The following is a 17,255-nucleotide window of genomic DNA, read 5'->3' on the forward strand; positions in this document are numbered from 1 at the left end:
GATCCGCGAAACCCACTTAGTCGTTGTTCCAAACTTCGTGAGACCAGATGCCGAGAGACCTCCCACTAATTACCGTCCGCCCAAGTCCGTACTGTGTCCGGTCGCAAAGTGGACGCACCGCGCCAGAGTTCGGTATGCTCGTCGCAGCGGCTCGTAGCGAAGTCGCGACAGATGTGGCCGAGGGCCCATTATTTTCCGCGTGGACGAGCATTCCACCTGATTGAACTATGTATTTAACGGTCCCACGCCGCCGGCCTCCTAGGCTTTACAGACCCCTCACTTTTGTTTCGTCCCGAATACGCTGTCAATCCTCCATTCACAATGTCTTCCTCTGCCCAAGGCAGCTCTGTGAAGTCGTTCCCCACGATCAAGCATGTGCGCACCTTCCTCACTCAGGGCCCCGGGTCTGGTGGTGACTACCACAATGTGCACGGCGGCCATTGGTTGATCGACAGCAAGATCTCAACTCCTATGTCGCAGTATGAGAAGTACAGGAAGTCGAGGACGAGCTGGGGTATCAATGTGCTTGGGTCATTCTGCGTAGAGCTTGAGGCTACAGATGGCACAAAGGGCTTCGCGACTGGTTTCGGTGGCCCGCCAGCATGCTGGTAAGCTTGGGATGCCTCAATACACGAAAATCAGCTGACATTTGAAGGTTGGTTGCAGAACACTTCGAGCGCTTCCTACTTGGCGCCGACCCCCGAGATACCAACTACCTCTTCGAGCAGATGTACCGTGGAAGTATGTTCTACGGTCGCAAGGGTCTTCCTGTCGCCGTCATTTCCGTCATCGATCTCGCTATCTGGGATCTTCTCGGTAAGATTCGCGGGGAGCCCGTTTACAAGATGCTTGGTGGGTCAACCCAGGAGAACGGCAGGCTCAGCTTCTACTGCACTGGTCCTGAGCCGGCTGCGGCCAAGGATATGGGTTTCTTCGGCGCTAAGGTACCGCTCCCATACGGTCCTGGCGAGGGTGTCGAGGGCCTGAAGAAGAACGTTGAGTTCCTCACCAAGCACCGCGAGGCTGTTGGCCCCGACTTTCCTCTCATGGTCGACTGCTACATGTCCCTTACTGTTGCCTACACAATCGAGGTCGTCAAGGCCACTGCACACCTGAACCTCAACTGGTGGGAGGAGTGCCTCAGCCCTGATGACAGCGATGGCTTCGAGCAGATCAAGCGCGCACACCCCAGCCAGAAGTTCACCACTGGAGAGCACGAGTACTCGAGATACGGCTTCCGTAAGCTCATCGAGGGCCGCAACCTCGACATTCTTCAGCCTGACGTCATGTGGGTGGGAGGTATGACAGAGCTCATCAAGATCGCCGCCATGGCATCTGCCTACGACATCCCCGTCGTTCCTCACGCTTCGGGGCCGTACTCGTACCACTTCGTTGTCTCACAGGCCAACTCTCCTTTCCAGGAGTATCTGGCAAATAGCCCTGACGGCAAGTCTGTCCTACCCGTCTTTGGCAACCTCTTCACCAACGAGCCCATTCCCACCAAAGGCTACCTCGATGTCAAGGACCTCGACCTGCCCGGTTTCGGTCTTGAGCTGAACCCCAACGCGGGCCTCATCGATGCTGCGCGAATCCTCAACCCTGCGCCGATGAAGGCTCTGAAGTCTGCTGAAGAGCAGGAGGCTCAAGCCAATGGCACTGTCAACGGTCACTAGAGTGCATCTTCCTTGTCAGCGGCGTTTTGGGCGCATTGCCTCGGTGGCACAGCGACGGTTCTATGGGCACGTTATATTGCTGCACACCTAGATGGTATTGGCGTTGTGCATGGAGGAGTTATACAATTGCAGCTCCGGGTCAGCAATTACGAGAATACGAATTCATGTCGGGACACTGCTACGTAGTTCATGATTAATCAAAAACATTCGTAAAGATTCGCCTTCCGGGGTTATTTTTAGTTTAGGTGATCTCCACGCTTTTCCTGTCCCACACCGCCTTGCAGCGAGGACGAAGCAGTGCTCACGACCTTTGAAGACAGCAGATGGGTCGTAATGCCGCTGAAGTTCGCATGTAGGTGCCTTGCAGTGATAGGAAGCAACAGGCATGGTATAAACCACGTCGTTGGCTATGATCTTCGTGTATCTTGCTCTTCGTCGCGCATGTGCGGCATGGACGCGCTGTGAGCTCTCCACCGCCGAAGTGGGGCAAATGCGCAACTGCTGGCTGCGCCTGCTCAGTCTCTGCCAGTGTCCATATAAACAAACCATCCCCTGAGTATATCGACTTGCTCTACATTGCTTCGATTGCGATTCCCTTTTCTTGATACCCCGCCACACATTTACCCCGCTTGCACCATGGAAGCCATCAAGAACACCGTCAACGAGGCCCTCGAGAAGCTCAACCTCACCGGAGGCGCACACGCTGCTCCTTCCAAGGAGCCCACAGAGGAGCAGCTGAAGGACCTCCAGTCAACGTACGAGAAGGCCGGACAGGAGCAGGTCTTCGCTTTCTACGACAAGCTCAGCACAGCCGAGAAGGCTACTCTCTTCGAGCAGCTCTCCAACTTCAACCCCGACTACATCAACGAGATCACGGAGAGGGCCCTGAAGCCTGCACAGACCGAGTCGACCGAGACAAAACTCGAGCCTCTCCCCGAGAGCGCCACATCGTCGACCCTTGATACACAGCAGGATGACCTGGACAAGTGGTACAACAGCGGTCTCGAGCTGATCGCCGAGGGCAAGGTCGCCGTTGTCCTGATGGCTGGTGGTCAGGGCACACGACTGGGCTCTTCAGACCCCAAGGGTTGCTTTGACATTGGCCTTCCTAGCAAGAAGTCTCTGTTCCAGCTCCAGGGTGAGAGGATCGCAAAGGCCGAGTTGCTGGCCAAGAAGAAGCATGGCAAGGACAGCGTCACCATCCCCTGGTACGTCATGACCTCTGGCCCCACAAGGAAGCCCACCGAGGCCTTCTTCGAGAAGAACAGTTATTTCGGCCTGAAGAAGGAGAACGTCATCATCTTCGAACAGGGTGTGTTGCCCTGCATCTCAAATGACGGCAAGATTCTGCTTGAGAGCAAGTCCAAGGTACGTCGAGCATTCCGAGAGGCACTCTCTGATACTGACTTATTTAGGTTGCCGTTGCCCCCGACGGTAATGGTGGTCTCTACCTCGCTCTCCTCAACTCCGGCGTTGTCCAGGACATGGGCAAGCGCGGCATCCAGCACATCCACGCCTATTGCGTTGACAATTGCCTTGTCAAGGTCGCCGATCCTATCTTCATCGGTTTTTCCGCCTCGAAAAATGTCGACATTGCCACCAAGGTCGTCCGCAAGCGCAACGCCAAGGAGTCTGTTGGTCTCATTCTGCAGAAGAACGGCAAGCCTGATGTTGTCGAATACTCAGAGATCGACGACGAGACAGCGGAGGCTAAAGACTCGAAGAACTCTGAGCTCCTGAAGTTCCGTGCCGCCAACATCGTCAACCACTACTACTCCTACAAGTTCCTCGAGAGCATCCCCGAGTGGTGCAAGAAGCTGCCCCACCATGTTGCCCGCAAGAAGATTCCCCATGTCAACACCGAGACTGGTGAAACCATCAAGCCCGAGAAGCCCAACGGCATCAAGCTCGAGCAGTTCGTCTTCGACTGCTTCCCCTTCCTCAGCCTCGACAAGTTCGCCTGCATGGAGGTCAAGCGTGAGGATGAGTTCTCTCCCCTCAAGAACGCCCGCGGCACTGGCGAGGATGACCCAGACACATCCAGGCTGGACATCATGACACAGGGCAAGAAGTGGGTACAGGCCGCCGGCGCAACTGTCGTTAGCGAAGACCCTAAGGCAGGCATCGAAGTCTCGCCGCTGATCTCATATGTAAGTGTGCTCTCTTAGACTCAGATTAACTAACATGCTAATTTTGATCACAGGGCGGTGAGGGCCTCGATTTCCTCAAGGAGCGCACCATTAAGGCACCTGCCGTCATTGAGTCTGAGAATTAGGAAGACCAAAAGACATGGAATGATGGCACTGCCGTACATCTGGAGGAGCACAACTGGCGCCACACCGGGCCTGGTGATTTGCAGATGCCGCGACGCGTGCCCCTTATCAATCCTGTCAGGGATGACGACCGTTCACAGTCGACTGGTCCACCCAAAAAGATAGAATGGGAGTGACTCAATGGAACACAATGAGCGCTCGAAGAGCTACAACACTGATCCAGTATTGAACCTGCCCTGATTATGATCTCTTCGCATGCAGTCTCATCAAGGCAGTGCCGTACCTGGCTGCTTTCCTTCCCGTGCTGCAACAGTAGCATTGCCGATGAGACAGCTGCCACGAGTAACGAATGCTGCCGTCGCAGTCCCTAATGGATTAAAAGGATGCCAGACGCCTCATCGGAATACAAGACATAGATGCTTACCTGACCTCAAGTACTGCCGCCCTGTATAACTATGCGTGGCTTGTATGTAAGTGAGCTCGTTAGCATTTCCGCGAAGTTTCTGTGATTGATCACCTTCGATTCTCTGATCAAGCAGAAACGCTGCGCTATACAGCTAAGAACCCAACATGGATGTGTGAAAAGAGCTGATGCTTCTCACCGTGCCTGAGTAGACCATTGGTGGACTTATGATGTGGAAGAGCGAAAGACTTAGTAGCTGCAGAATCCAATTACGCGCCTATCCTGATATGTACAACCGTCCAACCATGTTGGCATAGCGAGTCCATGTATTACTCAATTGCAAGCCACTGTACCTCAGCGTGGTCCATGTTAGTATCGTCCCAAGTGCCATACTTCCACTCCAACTCCCTGTTGTTCGGCGCATCTGCAGAGCAACGGAAGCGCGTATTCCTGTCGATCCCGAAATCCATTTCAGAAATAGCGATGAACGTCTTTGGTGTGTTTTTGAACGGTTGGCCGTAGAACGGTGCTCGGTTCGACGCCTCCTTTTGCGCTCTCGACACCGTGTTCCTGCCAGCTTTCACGCGCTTGCCATCCTCCTCTGCGGGATACGCAACCCACTGCACGCGGACGTTTGCAAATTTGCGATTCGCCCAGGACTCAATGCGCAAACGGAAGTGATTGGGTGCGATATCTGTGGCAAAGCATTTGATAGACATGAAGTCATTCTGGAGCCACTCGAACTCTTGGATCCAGACGGCAATCTTCGGGGGCGAGTCAAATGCCTGGCTGAACCATATGTGCTGCTCGCAGTCCGGAGAGTTGGACCGGCCGGCGGAGGCCGTGTATACCATGCCGGTCTCAAGGTGCATGTCGCTTGGGAGGGTGAGCCAGCTGCAGCCAATTTCGTAGCCAAAGCATCCGCTCCATGATGCTGCTTGGACATTGAAGCCACCAGCGTTCACTTCGTGGTGGCAAATCGACAGTGCGCGTGCCCGGCCCCTCTCAGCATCGATGCAGTTCAAACCGTAAAGCAGTTTCGGTGCCGATGGATAACGGCATGGGAACTGCACTGCGCAACGCGTGGAGGAGTTCTCGCCCTGTCTCCAACCGAAGTTGCGTGCAGAGAAGGAACCACACTGTGCCTCGAAAGTTGGCGCGCTTTCGCGGACCTTCTCGAGCTCAGTGATCCGGTTTCGGCTGTCCTCAAGAGCCTGCAACAGATCAGTATGTTCATTCGAGCAACGAGAATAGAATGAGCCTACCTTCTGAGACGCCGAAAGCTTATCCTGAAGTGACTTGGCGCTAGTGTTTTGACTCTTTTGAAGCTCTGCGAAATCCTCGCTGTCAATCACGTCAATACCTTCGGAAAATCTCGCTTCTGCTTCGTCTGCCGTCAACTTAGACGCGCGGGACCAGATGAGACCAAGGCGATAGATCTTGCTGTCGGGACCGTCCACGCTTCGACCGAAGAATCCCTTAATAGTACCCGAGTTGAAAGGCATGTCCACATACTGGACCCGCACATCTTCGTAGGCAACGCCATCGCGAGTGACGATGCCGCCCTCACCGACCTCGGACTTCGCAGCACGCGCAATCAATGATCGACCACGATTGGTAAACAGACGAAGTCCGAGTACTTGTGTTGGGAATGAATCTTTGTCTTTGCTCTTTGGCCTGCCGTATTCGATGGAGGCAGAGTTGATGCGTTCAGCTCCAATGAAGGGGCCGAACCTCTTGTCTTTACCACGTGACTGTTTGATATTAGCAAGATCCGCAAGTTTTGCGCATAGTCACTTACTGAACCCTTCTCGACCAAGAGACCGTTCTCATAGGAGATGGCTAGGTACACGAGTGCGCCACCCGCCATTTCGGTACGAATGCTGCGAACATTCCAATCGGGCTTCAAGAAATCAAGGTTGTTGAACAGCTCGCCCTTCATACTGGCGCCTACAGCAATTGAGGCGCGGAAGTCTGCGCCAAGCGCTGGGTTTGCAAGAAGGAGTTTGTCGAGAGCCGCAATCTCATCGGGATCCAGCTTCGGTTTCTCTGCGTCAGTGTAGACGGCTTGTCCTTCAATAGCATTGTCTTCCTCCTCGATCTGCTTCTGCTGTTCCTCCTCGGATAGACTCTTCGCCGCAATGCGTTTGCCTGACAGCGGGTGGCTCTTCACACGCAGACTTTCGGGAACCTCGGCTACCGGAACGCGTGCCTCGAATGCGACTGGGGACTGGTAAGGCTCAGTATGATCCTCATCAGTTGCGAGTTTTGGGTCCTTCTCGATGCCGTCGACTTCATTGACAATGCGGGCCATTTGGCGACGAATTGCAGTTCGAGCATCGCTAAGACCCTTAATGGAGGCTTCAAATTTCGAGTCAACTTCAGTGAATGGGTAGAGTCCGTTTTCACTCTTGGAGCCCATTCTAGTCACTGCTGTCGAATAGGCAGAGACCTTCTCTTTGTCGGCATCGCTCCAGGGAATGATATCTAGCGTCTTGCCCTGAACCCCAAAAATCTGCTCACCAAGACGCTTGTACAACGACTTGTAGCTGACAAAAGAATCCAGCAGAGTGTTGGTGTAAATCTGCGCATTCTCGTACTGGAGAGGTGTGTACGACGCTGGTTTCCTGGCGACGAAGCTCCTAAGGGCATCATACTTGGTCAAGATCGCATATGTCCGTTGCGGGCAGTCGGCAACCAAGTCAGGGAAGCGTGCAGCCGCTGCCATCAAGCTCTGAATATCCCATTGTTGCTCCATAGGCTTGATATGACCACCGCCAGACCAACTCACCTGGATAGTGGTCTCGGTGTTCGTCTCAATGTTGGCGCGGGCTATACCGACATTCGCTTCAGCTTCGATTTGAACAGTGCCAGCTGTCAAAGCAATCTTGGCTTCAGCTTGGATATCTGTCTTTTTGGCCTTGTTGAGGATCTTCATGCTGACCAGTGCGTTGAACTCGCCACCTTCGACGAAGCCCGAGACGAAAGAGTCGCCATAAACCTCTCGAAAGTTGTTCGCATCGACTGAACGAAGAGGGTTGAAAACTGAAGCATCCTTGAAGTTGATGGTCTGGTTTACCACCTTGACAGAGATGTAGAAGTTCAAGTCGCTCTCCTTGAACTTGTCCGAATCTACGAACGATCCCTTTCCAGAGCCACCAACTTTGCCAGCCTTGATCGACAAAGAGCCAGATACGCTCATGTCGTCCATGACGTCACTGAGACGATCGACGAAGCGAGATGTGTAGGTGACTGTCTGGCTGGGTCCACGCGGCGCAGTGGGATCGAAGTCGTACTTCTGAGTCTGCTCAGACATGCCATTGAAGCGCTCCACGAACTGATTCTGGGCGCGGATCTTCTCCAAGTCGGCCAAGCTTGTTGCTTTCAGACTTGCAGCTGCATCGATGGCTTTGCGCGCTTCTTCGCGTCTCTTAGTATCCCAGTCACGCTTCTCCTTGCGGACCTGGCGTGCTTCCTCCCGCTCCTCAGCACGGCGGTCAGACTCATCTTTACGCAACTGCGCCTCAAGCTCCTTCCGGTAGCGACGCTGTTCCGCCAGAAGCTCAGCCTCATCTTCTCGCTGGCGAGCTGCTTCTGCCTCGTCCTTTGCTACTTTAGCATGGTCTACTCTTGCTTGTCCGGTCAAAGCAGCTCGGATTGCTGCACGATCATGAACTCCTGCTGGTGCTGCAGCTCGGATCTGACGCGCACGGTCAGATGAGGCACCTCGGTTGGTGGGCCTCTTTAGGGCTAGCTTGTCGGCATTGGCTTTGAAGTTGGCTGCAGTGGCGGCGCGATCCACCTTGTCGTCTTTAGTGTCATTAGCATGCAAATTCGCCATGATAGCTTCTCGATCAACGCCGTCATCGGAATCGCCCTTTGCCTGCTTTGGCTTGCTTGTGGAAGGCTTGCTGGTATCCTTGGGGCCTGCAGTGATGGAAGACGACCTGCCACGCAGGGTTTTTCTTGGGGCAGACCTTGGAGCTGCATCCCCAGTGATAGTCTCCTCGGTGGTTTCTACCTTCTTCGCAGTCGCAGGCTTTGAGGCCGCCACCTCAGGCCTATTGACTACCCCATCTTCTGCAACCTCACCATCAGCGTCGAATCTTTCCCGAGCTTCACCAGCGTCTGCCACTTCATTGACAGAGCTCGACTCCTCCAGTTCGACGGGCTCTCCGCTCGCAACATCCTCATTCTCCTTGCCCGTAGTTACTGCGCCCTCCCCTTCTACATCGGGCTGCTCAACTACTGCAGGTACAGTCTCGGCTGCAGCAACAGGCTCTGTTCATAATGTCACTATCATGCTTAGCCAAAGGAGAGATTAAGGGTGTTGCTGACCTTCGAGCGGCTCGCCAGCGAGTTCTTCCTCAATCAGAGCGACCTGAGCTCTCGCCTGCTCTGCGTTTTCGACAAGAACTGCAGTTGGCTGTTTGCCAGTAATGACTTCCTTCTGCCTCGTCCATGCACTTGGGGTGGCGTTCTTCTGGGCCATGATACGCATGGTGGTACCATCGTTCGTGACAATGTTCTCAGGCCTCTGCTCATCAATGACGACAGCATCATCGATGCAAATTTGCTGTGTGTAAGAGTTGAATCTGTAAATTGGTGAGCCTGATAGAAGAGAGCAACGAAGGCAATCTTACCCTTGGCCAAGCCGCATAGCATGCGTGTAGGGTGCGAGAAGAAGCGACATCTAACCAGCTTAAAGCAAAGATAGCCTAAAGTGTTTGAATTATGAAAAGGCTGATTGTGGACAGGAAGAGAGAGAGTGTCAAGTCAGCCGACCTAGGCATGCTTTTGATCTGAAGGGCGCAGAACACACCATTCATATAGGCGCTCAAGCGTCTCCTCTCAGACTCGCACAATCCTCTCCGCTCGAGAGTCGACCACACTAAGCTTGGACATGTCATTGGCGTCGAATCGGCCATACGTGCTCGAGGCGACGCGAGAATCTCAATTGTGATTTCCGTGGCCGTGTGATCAGAACAACAATCCATGTCGGGCTGAGATAAAGCTTTCAGCTTCAATTTCGTAGATGAGGCTGGCCAGATCCAGGGTGTCGTAGACCGATACGAAGCACGGCGCCCTACTCCGTTTACTTCCGCTCCATTGAGCGTGGGGAAGGTGCCGGAAGAGGGACGAGCGCTTTCGTAAAAGGCAGTATGCAATGCCGATCGTTACAAAAAGAGGTTCAAGACACACTTCGCAAATGCGCAATTGCTGCGTGTTCGCAGATCTAGAAGCTGTGTTATGTCGTGGCTGCTAAAGATGTGGGGAAGGAGGTGGTCTGTGGCTGACAATGAAGTTGTCGCCGTCCGCCACCCCCTTGTCAAGCGAAGTGAGCACACCTGGTGGCTGACTGAAGCTACGCGCGCAGCAATGTCAATCTATCCAATCCGTGCAAACATCGTTGGAATCCAGATGGGCCGGCCCACGGCGGTGGCCATGGACCGATCCGCAGTGCATGTGCTGCGGCCCAGAAGGGTAAAGAGAACGAGCGCTAGCGTGCTCGATTACTGCGATGGACCCTGACAGACGCCACTTCCCCACATCTCACATCTAGAAGCGGAACCGCGAGGCCTAAAGTGTACACCGATTGAGAATGGGCACAGCTGTTTCGGGCCACTGTCGAGATGGGCGCGCCGAGGTTGTCTGTAGCGAAGTGTGATGTTGAGATGGGCATCATGGGCGGCCAGCAACATCGTAGTTGTTGCGGGTTCTCAAGCCTGCCCACATTTTCATTGACTGAGCAAGTCCCTCTGCTGTCTTGATCCCTCTCGTTGCAACTTATGAATCCACTGCCAAAATGAAGCAGCCATCAGTCCAGATGTTAATTACAACCACCACGACCGCGACAGAAGAAGCCAGCTACCTCACTCGCTCTGAGAGTTCTGACAACAACGAGATACCTCGTCAAGCTTCCCAGTGTCTGCCTTTAGTACTGCCCTGGGGTCGAACTCCGATTCGACTAGGTACAACATTCCATTCCCGCCTCCAGTCTACGGAAAACCCCTGGTCCGATGAAACGCCGTTCGTGCTCTCTGACATCCATATCATACCGAAAGAGTTGTATTTCGAGTATGGGACAAACTCGACCTTCAAGAAAGTATCCACCTCCAGAATTAGTGAGACAGGAGATCACTTGAGCCTAGGATTTGGCGTGGGTGTTGGGCTACCATTCGTTGCGAGCCTCAGTGTCAAAGGGACGTTCGATCAGCACATACAGGAGAACAAAGACGTGAGTTCACTCTCGAGAGACTGGTAGTCAATCAATAAATGGGACTTACGACCATGTAGTCTGATAAGATATCGATCCATTCTTCTTGCCGCGCTGGCACTGTCGAGTTACAGCGGCAACCGCGACTCACGAAAGAGGCTATCATCGAGATCAAATATGGCGGCGGGTACGAAGGCCTGTGTAAAAGATATGGTGACTACTATGTCGCTGGCTACCGTCTCGGTGGTGACACTGGTATTTTGATGAGCGCTTCAGGCCATACGAGAGAGCAGATCGACAGATACGGCATCAAGGCCACTGTCACAGTGCTCTTCGTCTCCGCCAGTAAGACATGGACGAAGGACTTCAGGACCTTCACTCAAGGGCGGCAATGTAAATTGCTGGGCTACGACACGATTGACAGTATGACATGGAAGCGTGCCAGTGCCTCAGGAGACGATGTCGTGGGACTAGCAAAAGAGGCAATCGCTTGGGAAGCATACAATCCTGCCAAAGATGCCAACACACTGAGAGCAGATGCTGATGCAATCATAACACGTTCAGAGAACATGCTAGAGAGAGTCTGTAGTATTCTGGACAGGCATGGGTATCGCAATGGCGAAAGCCTGACGTTCGTGCAATGTGAAGAGCTTGTGAAGGAGGGGATCGTAGTCGAGCTGTTACTAGAATCTATGTCTCGACTACGGGATGTGATTAGATGGCGATTGGAAACGGACGTAATCTGAGTATACTCAGTCACAGTCTGCATTATTGAAGCTATTGGGCTAAGCTCTCCTCACTTCCGAAATGACTGTTCTAATGAATACGGACTATGTGCGTAAGAAGACCACCGATCCAGACCAATCGATGTGATCACGAGGTATGAATGTGATTGAAGTGCCGTGAATCCGGCGAGTGTGGGTCGGTGATGCCGAAAGATCAGCCCAACGGGCGTGTATGCAGCTAGAGTGGTGAGTAAGATAAAGTGACGACGAACACTCCTCAGCTGGCAATATATTGCTTGCAGTAGCCGAAATCGACAAATCCGGACGAGCAGACCGGGCTCGATCACGGCCAGGCTCCAAATCAGTTCTCTCTACAATGGGGCGGTATGTATAAAGTCTAGCTGCAGAAATTGCTTATTCAACGGAACATCGTGTTTCTTCTTAAATACTCTTTGAAAGAGTTATTCCTCCTTGCCAACATGAGTGTCAAGCCTTCCGTTTCTGTGTTGCCGACACACAAGAAGAGCGATTTTGGATACAAGGACCTTGACGCTGTCACGGCCCAGGATCTTCACGGCTGGCTGAAGACTTGGAACCCGTTTCAAACACCAATTGCATTTGTCGATTGTCAAAGCAACGGCGGTCAGTCTACACTTTGTTGATAAGAGAAAGAGTTAACCAGCTGACGAGGTGTCTCCAGATAATTCCAAGAAGAGGTTCACCGGCGCCTATCAGTTGCAAATTCAAGGACCAGACGCAATTCGTGTCTTCCAATCCGAACAGGGCATTCGAATCTTGCCAGCGCTGGCCAACAAGCATCTGGTGGTCTTCTATTGTGTGCAAGGCTCCTTGCGATCTCCGAGCGCCATGCAAGGCTATCTTCAGATCAAACCCAGAACACAGAAAGTGGTGTTTCTCGAGGGCGGTGTGTCAGGTTTTGCCAACAAGTATCCGAATCACAGGATGAGTACGTCAATTTCGCGGCCTGAGGATGTCCAGTAATGCTGACCACGTGTAACAGTCGAAAGCTATGTGCCTCTCAAAGCCAAGCTGTGATTGTGAGACTGGCGACCTGCCCACGAACAGGCGTCATGCTAGGTAGTTCATCCCGAAGCTGCATAGTTGCTGGTGTTGAAGGTGTCTGGCTTGTCGAATACAATGAATGCAGATTGCCTGGATGCCGAACGCCATCGGTGATCCTACTGCGCTTTTCGAAGAATCATGTGCCTACTTGTGCGTTTGAGTCATAGGTGCCTTGTTCTTTCCTCGATTCAGCCTTGATCTTTGACGAGCAACGGTTGTGTTGATGGACTGGAGCGCAAAAAGTGTTACGGATTGCTGAGCACAGCTACCGGTAGGGCTAAGTCCTGGAAAGTCGGGTTTATGATGCCACCTCATGGGAAGGTACAGCGACAGCAGCATCGAAACAGATTATACGTGGGTATCAGGGTGGTGGTGACGCGCATCTGCAGGAACCATCTTCACGGACATGTCCGAGCACCTGCAGGTATGGTGTCATAACGCGGGGAGCTAGGCTGAGAAGTGATGTCTCGAGCGACAGACGTGCAGCATGAAATTTGACATGAGGCCTGATGGAAAGTCGTAGCCAAACAGCACGCAACGTTGCGCAGACTACTGCCGCAATCATGCGGTGTGACAGGAAGGAGGAAGCTTCTAGAGTGGATAGAGGAAGGCGAAACACCCGGTCTGGATCCTTGTCCGTTGTTGCGTGCAGTTCACCTCGGAAGGACTGGCGTCGCGCAGGGACCGTAGCGGGCCAGCATCAGACGTCGCTTCCCGCGCAGCCCACGTCTTCTCTACCCAAAACCTCACCACGCATACCAATATCTCCGGAGGACGTTGAAGTAGTGTTGCTGAGGGAAGGACTGGTAGTTTGAAAGAAGTACGTTGCCTTCGCCGTGCACCCACATTACGACGCGCGACAGGTGGTGCCACTCGGCGCGTGCCTCCGCCTTGCCATGCCCCTCGATGACATCGAAAAAAACTTCGGCTAACATAGTCGCGCAGGTGAAGGAATTGAAGCAGAAAACGAAGCAGGTATGACCGACCCCTGTCAGTCCCAGCGCCTTCTCTACAGGCTGGCAAACGAACGGCGCATGTCTCAGTCGCGATCGCAGCCCTCGAGATCACCCCTCCTTCGCCCGCTCCACCCCTTTTTGCGATCCCTCCACCACCGACCGCATATGCTTACAGCGTTTCCAGAACAATAAAAAGACGCGACAGCATGTCTTCCCTCTCTCGTCGTGCATGCTTCAAGTGCGGCAATGTTGGACACTACGCTGGTAAGACAGCCTGGCGCATCGGCTGAGGTGGGCGCTGCAGCGGGACGCTGCTGGGAGCCGCTGTCGTGAGAGGATGCTTTTGGTCACGGTTCCTGCGTCGCGCAACCTCGGCTGGTGGAGTGATGGTATCGTGGATGTGCGACTGACGTGGATTGCAGAGGTGTGCTCCTCTTCGGAGAGGCTCTGCTATAACTGTAAGCGCAACACTGCGATCTTGAACACCGAGTGCACGCTAACTCCTGCACAGGCAAACAACCTGGTCACGAGTCCAATGGATGTCCTCACCCCCGCACCACCGAGAGTACGTCATACATCGCGACAGCACCCCTCACACCTCACTGACCCCTGCGACAGCCAAGCAGTGCTACCACTGCCAGGGTCTTGGACACGTCCAGGCTGACTGCCCTACTTTGCGCCTGAGCGGCGCAGGCACCAGCGGACGCTGCTACAGCTGTGGTCTGACCGGCCACCTAGCCCGCAACTGCCCCAATCCAGGAATGGGCCGTGGAACTGGTGGCCCTCCTCGTGGCGGCTACGGAGGCTTCCGTGGTGGATTTGCCGGTCAGGGCCGCCCTGCCACTTGCTATAAGTGCGGTGGCCCCAACCACTTCGCCCGTGATTGCCAGGCTCAGGCCATGAAGTGCTACGCCTGCGGCAAGCTCGGCCACATCTCTCGCGACTGCACTGCCCCCAACGGCGGCCCTCTCAACACCGCCGGCAAGACCTGCTACCGCTGCGGCGAGACTGGGCACATCTCCCGCGATTGCACCCAGGCCGAGGTTAACGGCGATGGCGGCGCCCCTATTCCCGCCGCTGCCGCTGCACCTGTCCAGCCTGTTGCTCCCACCACGGCCGTCGCATAAGCCTGTGTCAACTTTGGTTACTACCGGCGCTGCGAGTGAAATCGCGGCGACATTGGATCTATAGTTGGCTATGCTTTGTTTGTTTCCTTGGCCCTTGCATTAACACGATCGTTTCTTCGGCTTCGGCACCATTCGACAAACTTCACGCATTCACGAATTACCACCATCGAGCAAAACACAAGTTTTCACGAGTCCTACACTGATACCCACGAACGTTCATCCCTTACTTCGGAACCATCGCATCCCATTCGTACGAACAGACGACGGCTTGGTGAGTCGAGAGCGGCTGTGTGTGGTGGTTTGGTTGTGGAATGGCTAGCTCACGCGGGAGGTAGTCAGCCCATCGTAGTTGGCACATGAAAGGAGAGGAGTGGAGGAGATGTGTGTTTTTGTCGGAGCTGAGTCGGCATACCTGCCTTGCTTTCTATGTTCACCCTTCCCACATTTTGTACATGGTGGATGTATCACACAATCTATCATTGGTCTGCATATCCATGTTGACCTGCTGCGTAGCTTACCCCGGATGCAGTCAGCGCATTCCCATCACACCCCTCGTACGCTTCGCCCTACAGATACCTCTGTGGTGCCAGTACTCTGACTGCCTCGAGGCTGCGGAGGCTGTCTCGCATTTGGTGACTGCCTGTTTTCGCGTTTTCTCATTACGATTATTCAATATGGCTTAGCAGTGTCTACAAACGTGACACGACCCCAGTGGTCCTGACGCACCTGTGGAGTGGGCCAGGACAGTTTCAGCTCTTAGCATCATTAAGGAATGATAGCTTTGCATTTCTACGTTATACCTGTTTTCATTTGATTACCATAGCTAGCCCTAGTGGCAGTCAGCTCATCATCACCTCAATCCTCCGACATCTCGTCTCTGCCCTTGCCCATCGCGTTCATCTTGGCCTTGTAGGCGTCGTGATTGGTCTGGAAGATGTCGTCGCCGCCATAGACGGACTTCTGCCATCAGCATGAGTTCCACTCATGCAATGGTGGGGCATATCCTACCTTGCGGATCAAGTGCCTGAGTACGTACAGCGGCCAGACGATGTAGAGGAAAAACGCTACGATAACGAGTGCGAGAAACTCCCAGGTCATGGGAAAGTGAGGGTCCAGCTCGCCTAACATGCTGCAGGTGGTTCTACCTGGATATTGAGGGACGCGGTCGTGGCCGACGTAGACGGTGCCGGGTGGATGAAAGATCTTTGGAAGACCCGCTCCTGGCCAGCTCTGCCAGGGTGAAGTTGGCAGATGGCCGCCGGGCCAGCCATTGCGGACCTGAGACATGGTGTTATGTGTGTATGCTGAAGTTGTGGGGTGGACTTGTTATTGTGCTTAAGGAACTAATCGATTCGGTATGTGGTGGGATGTATAAACAATCGAGGATGTGGTGAGGGGCGAGCTGGTTTCGCTCCTTCCTTCGTTGTCACCCCTCACGTGTTTACGCGTCTTGGCGCACCGCTCCACCGGACCCCCAAGCCTCAGCAGAGCTGCAACTTTCTTCCTCATCCTCCAGTCGGTTTCTTCACACTACCTTTGTTCATTGCTACGCTCATTCGCTCACTTCGCACCTTCTTCCTCTGCACACGCACTTGCTTTCGTCTCGTATTACTTAGCATGCCTTCCTCAGTCGCGAGTGACGATGTAGCAGGCAACGACGTGATCATAACTCTGCCTTCGCACCGCTCAACATACTGACCTCACCGATAGGACAGCCTCATCGTTGACATCGAGGCCATCCAAGCCCACGGCATCAGTGTACCCGACATCGGCAAACTCAAGAACAATGGCTACTATACCATCGCCTCCGTGCACACAGCCACTCGCCGCAATCTGCTGAAGATAAAGGGCTTCAGCGAGATCAAGGTTGACAAAATCAAGGATGCGTTGACGAAGTGCCAGGTACATTGTCTGCCGCCTTACTCGAGCGTTGCTGACCACCTTGCAGCCTGGAGGAGGTGGCTTCCAGACTGCTCATGAGCTTGGACAACAACGTAAGCGTGTTCTGAAGATCTCTACTGGGAGTAAGCAGCTCGACACTATCCTCGGCGGGTAGGTCGATTGTTGATGAAGTGGCGGGCCGCGACCTGACTGACATCTCGCAGTGGCTTCCAGACCATGAGCATCAGTGAGGTCTTCGGCGAGTTTCGATGCGGCAAAACTCAACTGTCTCACACCATGTCCGTCATTGCACAGCTCCCGAAGGATATGGGCGGTGCTGAAGGTAAGGTGGCTTACATTGGTATGTGGTGAAGCTAGCCTGCTAGGGATGCTTGCTCACTGGCCATTACGCAGACACCGAAGGCACTTTCAGACCGGAGAGGATCGCGCAGATTGCAGAGCGCTTCGGAGTTGATCCAGAGACTGGTGCATTGTTACACCTGCGGTGTCAGAGCATCACTAACAGCCCTCAGCGCAAGACAACATCACATACGCCCGCGCTGTCAACTCTGAGCATCAGATGGAGTTGCTGAACAAGGTTGCCGAGTTCTTCGTCAGCAACGAGTACCGTCTGCTCATCATCGACAGTATCATGGCTTTGTTCCGCGTCGACTACACTGGCCGTGGCGAGCTGAATGAGCGTCAGCAGAAGCTCAACCAATTTCTGTCGAAGCTGACGCATGTCGCTGAAGGTTGACTGCACTCACTCTCCATGAGAAATTCGCTAACCTAAGCCAGAATTCAATATCGCTGTGCTCATGACCAACCAGGTTCAGAGTGATCCCGGTGCGAGTGCGCTCTTCCAAGGTGCAGATGGCCGCAAGCCGGTCGGCGGTCACATTCTTGCTCACGCGTCT

The 17,255-nt window shown here is 53.8% G+C and overlaps 8 protein-coding genes across 8 annotated transcripts; 6 read left to right on the top strand and 2 right to left on the bottom strand.

The window, feature by feature from the left end:
- The first annotated feature begins 74 nt into the window (after positions 1–74).
- M421DRAFT_424448 (enolase C-terminal domain-like protein) lies at positions 75–1,878 on the top strand. The gene is made up of 2 exons (XM_033593757.1): positions 75–608; positions 656–1,878. The coding sequence occupies exons 1-2, from the start codon at positions 322–324 to the stop codon at positions 1,671–1,673; spliced, it is 1,305 nt and encodes a 434-aa protein (XP_033445069.1). The 5' UTR covers positions 75–321; the 3' UTR covers positions 1,674–1,878.
- Positions 1,879–2,035: 157 nt separating this feature from the next.
- On the top strand, positions 2,036–4,313 carry M421DRAFT_271349 (nucleotide-diphospho-sugar transferase). The gene is made up of 3 exons (XM_033588799.1): positions 2,036–3,041; positions 3,089–3,823; positions 3,877–4,313. The coding sequence occupies exons 1-3, from the start codon at positions 2,310–2,312 to the stop codon at positions 3,946–3,948; spliced, it is 1,539 nt and encodes a 512-aa protein (XP_033445070.1). The 5' UTR covers positions 2,036–2,309; the 3' UTR covers positions 3,949–4,313.
- Positions 4,314–4,471: 158 nt separating this feature from the next.
- Positions 4,472–8,968, bottom strand: M421DRAFT_271364 (uncharacterized protein). The gene is made up of 3 exons (XM_033588800.1): positions 8,688–8,968; positions 6,151–8,630; positions 4,472–6,103 (listed from the first exon to the last, which is right to left on the bottom strand). Exons 1-3 carry the CDS (start codon positions 8,848–8,850, stop codon positions 4,679–4,681), a joined length of 4,068 nt encoding a protein of 1,355 aa, XP_033445071.1. The 5' UTR covers positions 8,851–8,968; the 3' UTR covers positions 4,472–4,678.
- A 1,208-nt stretch (positions 8,969–10,176) lies between these two features.
- Positions 10,177–11,312, top strand: M421DRAFT_71625 (uncharacterized protein; the record flags this gene model as incomplete). Its single annotated transcript, XM_033596807.1, has 2 exons — positions 10,177–10,587; positions 10,647–11,312. The coding sequence occupies 2 exons, from the start codon at positions 10,177–10,179 to the stop codon at positions 11,310–11,312; spliced, it is 1,077 nt and encodes a 358-aa protein (XP_033445072.1).
- Positions 11,313–11,624: 312 nt separating this feature from the next.
- M421DRAFT_424451 (uncharacterized protein) lies at positions 11,625–12,516 on the top strand. Its single transcript, XM_033593758.1, has 3 exons — positions 11,625–11,933; positions 11,992–12,258; positions 12,313–12,516. Exons 1-3 carry the CDS (start codon positions 11,771–11,773, stop codon positions 12,345–12,347), a joined length of 465 nt encoding a protein of 154 aa, XP_033445073.1. The 5' UTR covers positions 11,625–11,770; the 3' UTR covers positions 12,348–12,516.
- A 2,119-nt stretch (positions 12,517–14,635) lies between these two features.
- Positions 14,636–15,282, top strand: M421DRAFT_271373 (uncharacterized protein). Its single transcript, XM_033588801.1, has one exon. It carries the CDS (start codon positions 14,814–14,816, stop codon positions 15,138–15,140), a length of 327 nt encoding a protein of 108 aa, XP_033445074.1. The 5' UTR covers positions 14,636–14,813; the 3' UTR covers positions 15,141–15,282.
- On the bottom strand, positions 15,238–15,827 carry M421DRAFT_424454 (uncharacterized protein). Its single transcript, XM_033593759.1, has 2 exons — positions 15,466–15,827; positions 15,238–15,414 (listed from the first exon to the last, which is right to left on the bottom strand). The coding sequence occupies exons 1-2, from the start codon at positions 15,742–15,744 to the stop codon at positions 15,313–15,315; spliced, it is 381 nt and encodes a 126-aa protein (XP_033445075.1). The 5' UTR covers positions 15,745–15,827; the 3' UTR covers positions 15,238–15,312.
- Positions 15,828–15,889: 62 nt separating this feature from the next.
- Positions 15,890–16,772, top strand: M421DRAFT_271496 (uncharacterized protein). The gene is made up of 5 exons (XM_033588802.1): positions 15,890–16,116; positions 16,168–16,359; positions 16,406–16,481; positions 16,563–16,681; positions 16,753–16,772. The coding sequence occupies exons 1-4, from the start codon at positions 16,075–16,077 to the stop codon at positions 16,577–16,579; spliced, it is 327 nt and encodes a 108-aa protein (XP_033445076.1). The 5' UTR covers positions 15,890–16,074; the 3' UTR covers positions 16,580–16,681; positions 16,753–16,772.
- The last annotated feature ends 483 nt before the right edge of the window (positions 16,773–17,255 follow it).

This window comes from Didymella exigua (assembly GCF_010094145.1).
Source record: "Didymella exigua CBS 183.55 unplaced genomic scaffold M421scaffold_35, whole genome shotgun sequence".
Lineage (NCBI taxonomy): Eukaryota > Fungi > Ascomycota > Dothideomycetes > Pleosporales > Didymellaceae > Didymella > Didymella exigua.

Excerpts from the sequence above, each read along its gene's own strand:
- M421DRAFT_424454 (XM_033593759.1), bottom strand. The coding sequence starts at position 15,744 with ATGTCTCAGGTCCGCAATGGCTGGCCCGGCGGCCATCTGCCAACTTCA. Across the intron at positions 15,415-15,465 it reads TCAGGCACTTGATCCGCAAG|TCCGTCTATGGCGGCGACGA; the intron begins GTAGGATATGCC and ends TGATGGCAGAAG.
- M421DRAFT_424451 (XM_033593758.1), top strand. The coding sequence starts at position 11,771 with ATGAGTGTCAAGCCTTCCGTTTCTGTGTTGCCGACACACAAGAAGAGC. Across the intron at positions 11,934-11,991 it reads CGATTGTCAAAGCAACGGCG|ATAATTCCAAGAAGAGGTTC; the intron begins GTCAGTCTACAC and ends AGGTGTCTCCAG. Across the intron at positions 12,259-12,312 it reads GTATCCGAATCACAGGATGA|TCGAAAGCTATGTGCCTCTC; the intron begins GTACGTCAATTT and ends CACGTGTAACAG.
- M421DRAFT_271496 (XM_033588802.1), top strand. The coding sequence starts at position 16,075 with ATGCCTTCCTCAGTCGCGAGTGACGATGTAGCAGGCAACGAC. Across the intron at positions 16,117-16,167 it reads ACGATGTAGCAGGCAACGAC|GACAGCCTCATCGTTGACAT; the intron begins GTGATCATAACT and ends CCTCACCGATAG. Across the intron at positions 16,360-16,405 it reads ATGCGTTGACGAAGTGCCAG|CCTGGAGGAGGTGGCTTCCA; the intron begins GTACATTGTCTG and ends ACCACCTTGCAG.
- M421DRAFT_271364 (XM_033588800.1), bottom strand. The coding sequence starts at position 8,850 with ATGCGTATCATGGCCCAGAAGAACGCCACCCCAAGTGCATGGACGAGG. Across the intron at positions 8,631-8,687 it reads CGCTGGCGAGCCGCTCGAAG|AGCCTGTTGCTGCAGCCGAG; the intron begins GTCAGCAACACC and ends CATTATGAACAG. Across the intron at positions 6,104-6,150 it reads TCTTGGTCGAGAAGGGTTCA|TCACGTGGTAAAGACAAGAG; the intron begins GTAAGTGACTAT and ends AATATCAAACAG.
- M421DRAFT_271349 (XM_033588799.1), top strand. The coding sequence starts at position 2,310 with ATGGAAGCCATCAAGAACACCGTCAACGAGGCCCTCGAGAAGCTCAAC. Across the intron at positions 3,042-3,088 it reads TGCTTGAGAGCAAGTCCAAG|GTTGCCGTTGCCCCCGACGG; the intron begins GTACGTCGAGCA and ends TGACTTATTTAG. Across the intron at positions 3,824-3,876 it reads TCTCGCCGCTGATCTCATAT|GGCGGTGAGGGCCTCGATTT; the intron begins GTAAGTGTGCTC and ends TTTTGATCACAG.
- M421DRAFT_271373 (XM_033588801.1), top strand. The coding sequence starts at position 14,814 with ATGAAAGGAGAGGAGTGGAGGAGATGTGTGTTTTTGTCGGAGCTGAGT.
- M421DRAFT_424448 (XM_033593757.1), top strand. The coding sequence starts at position 322 with ATGTCTTCCTCTGCCCAAGGCAGCTCTGTGAAGTCGTTCCCCACGATC. Across the intron at positions 609-655 it reads GGTGGCCCGCCAGCATGCTG|GTTGGTTGCAGAACACTTCG; the intron begins GTAAGCTTGGGA and ends TGACATTTGAAG.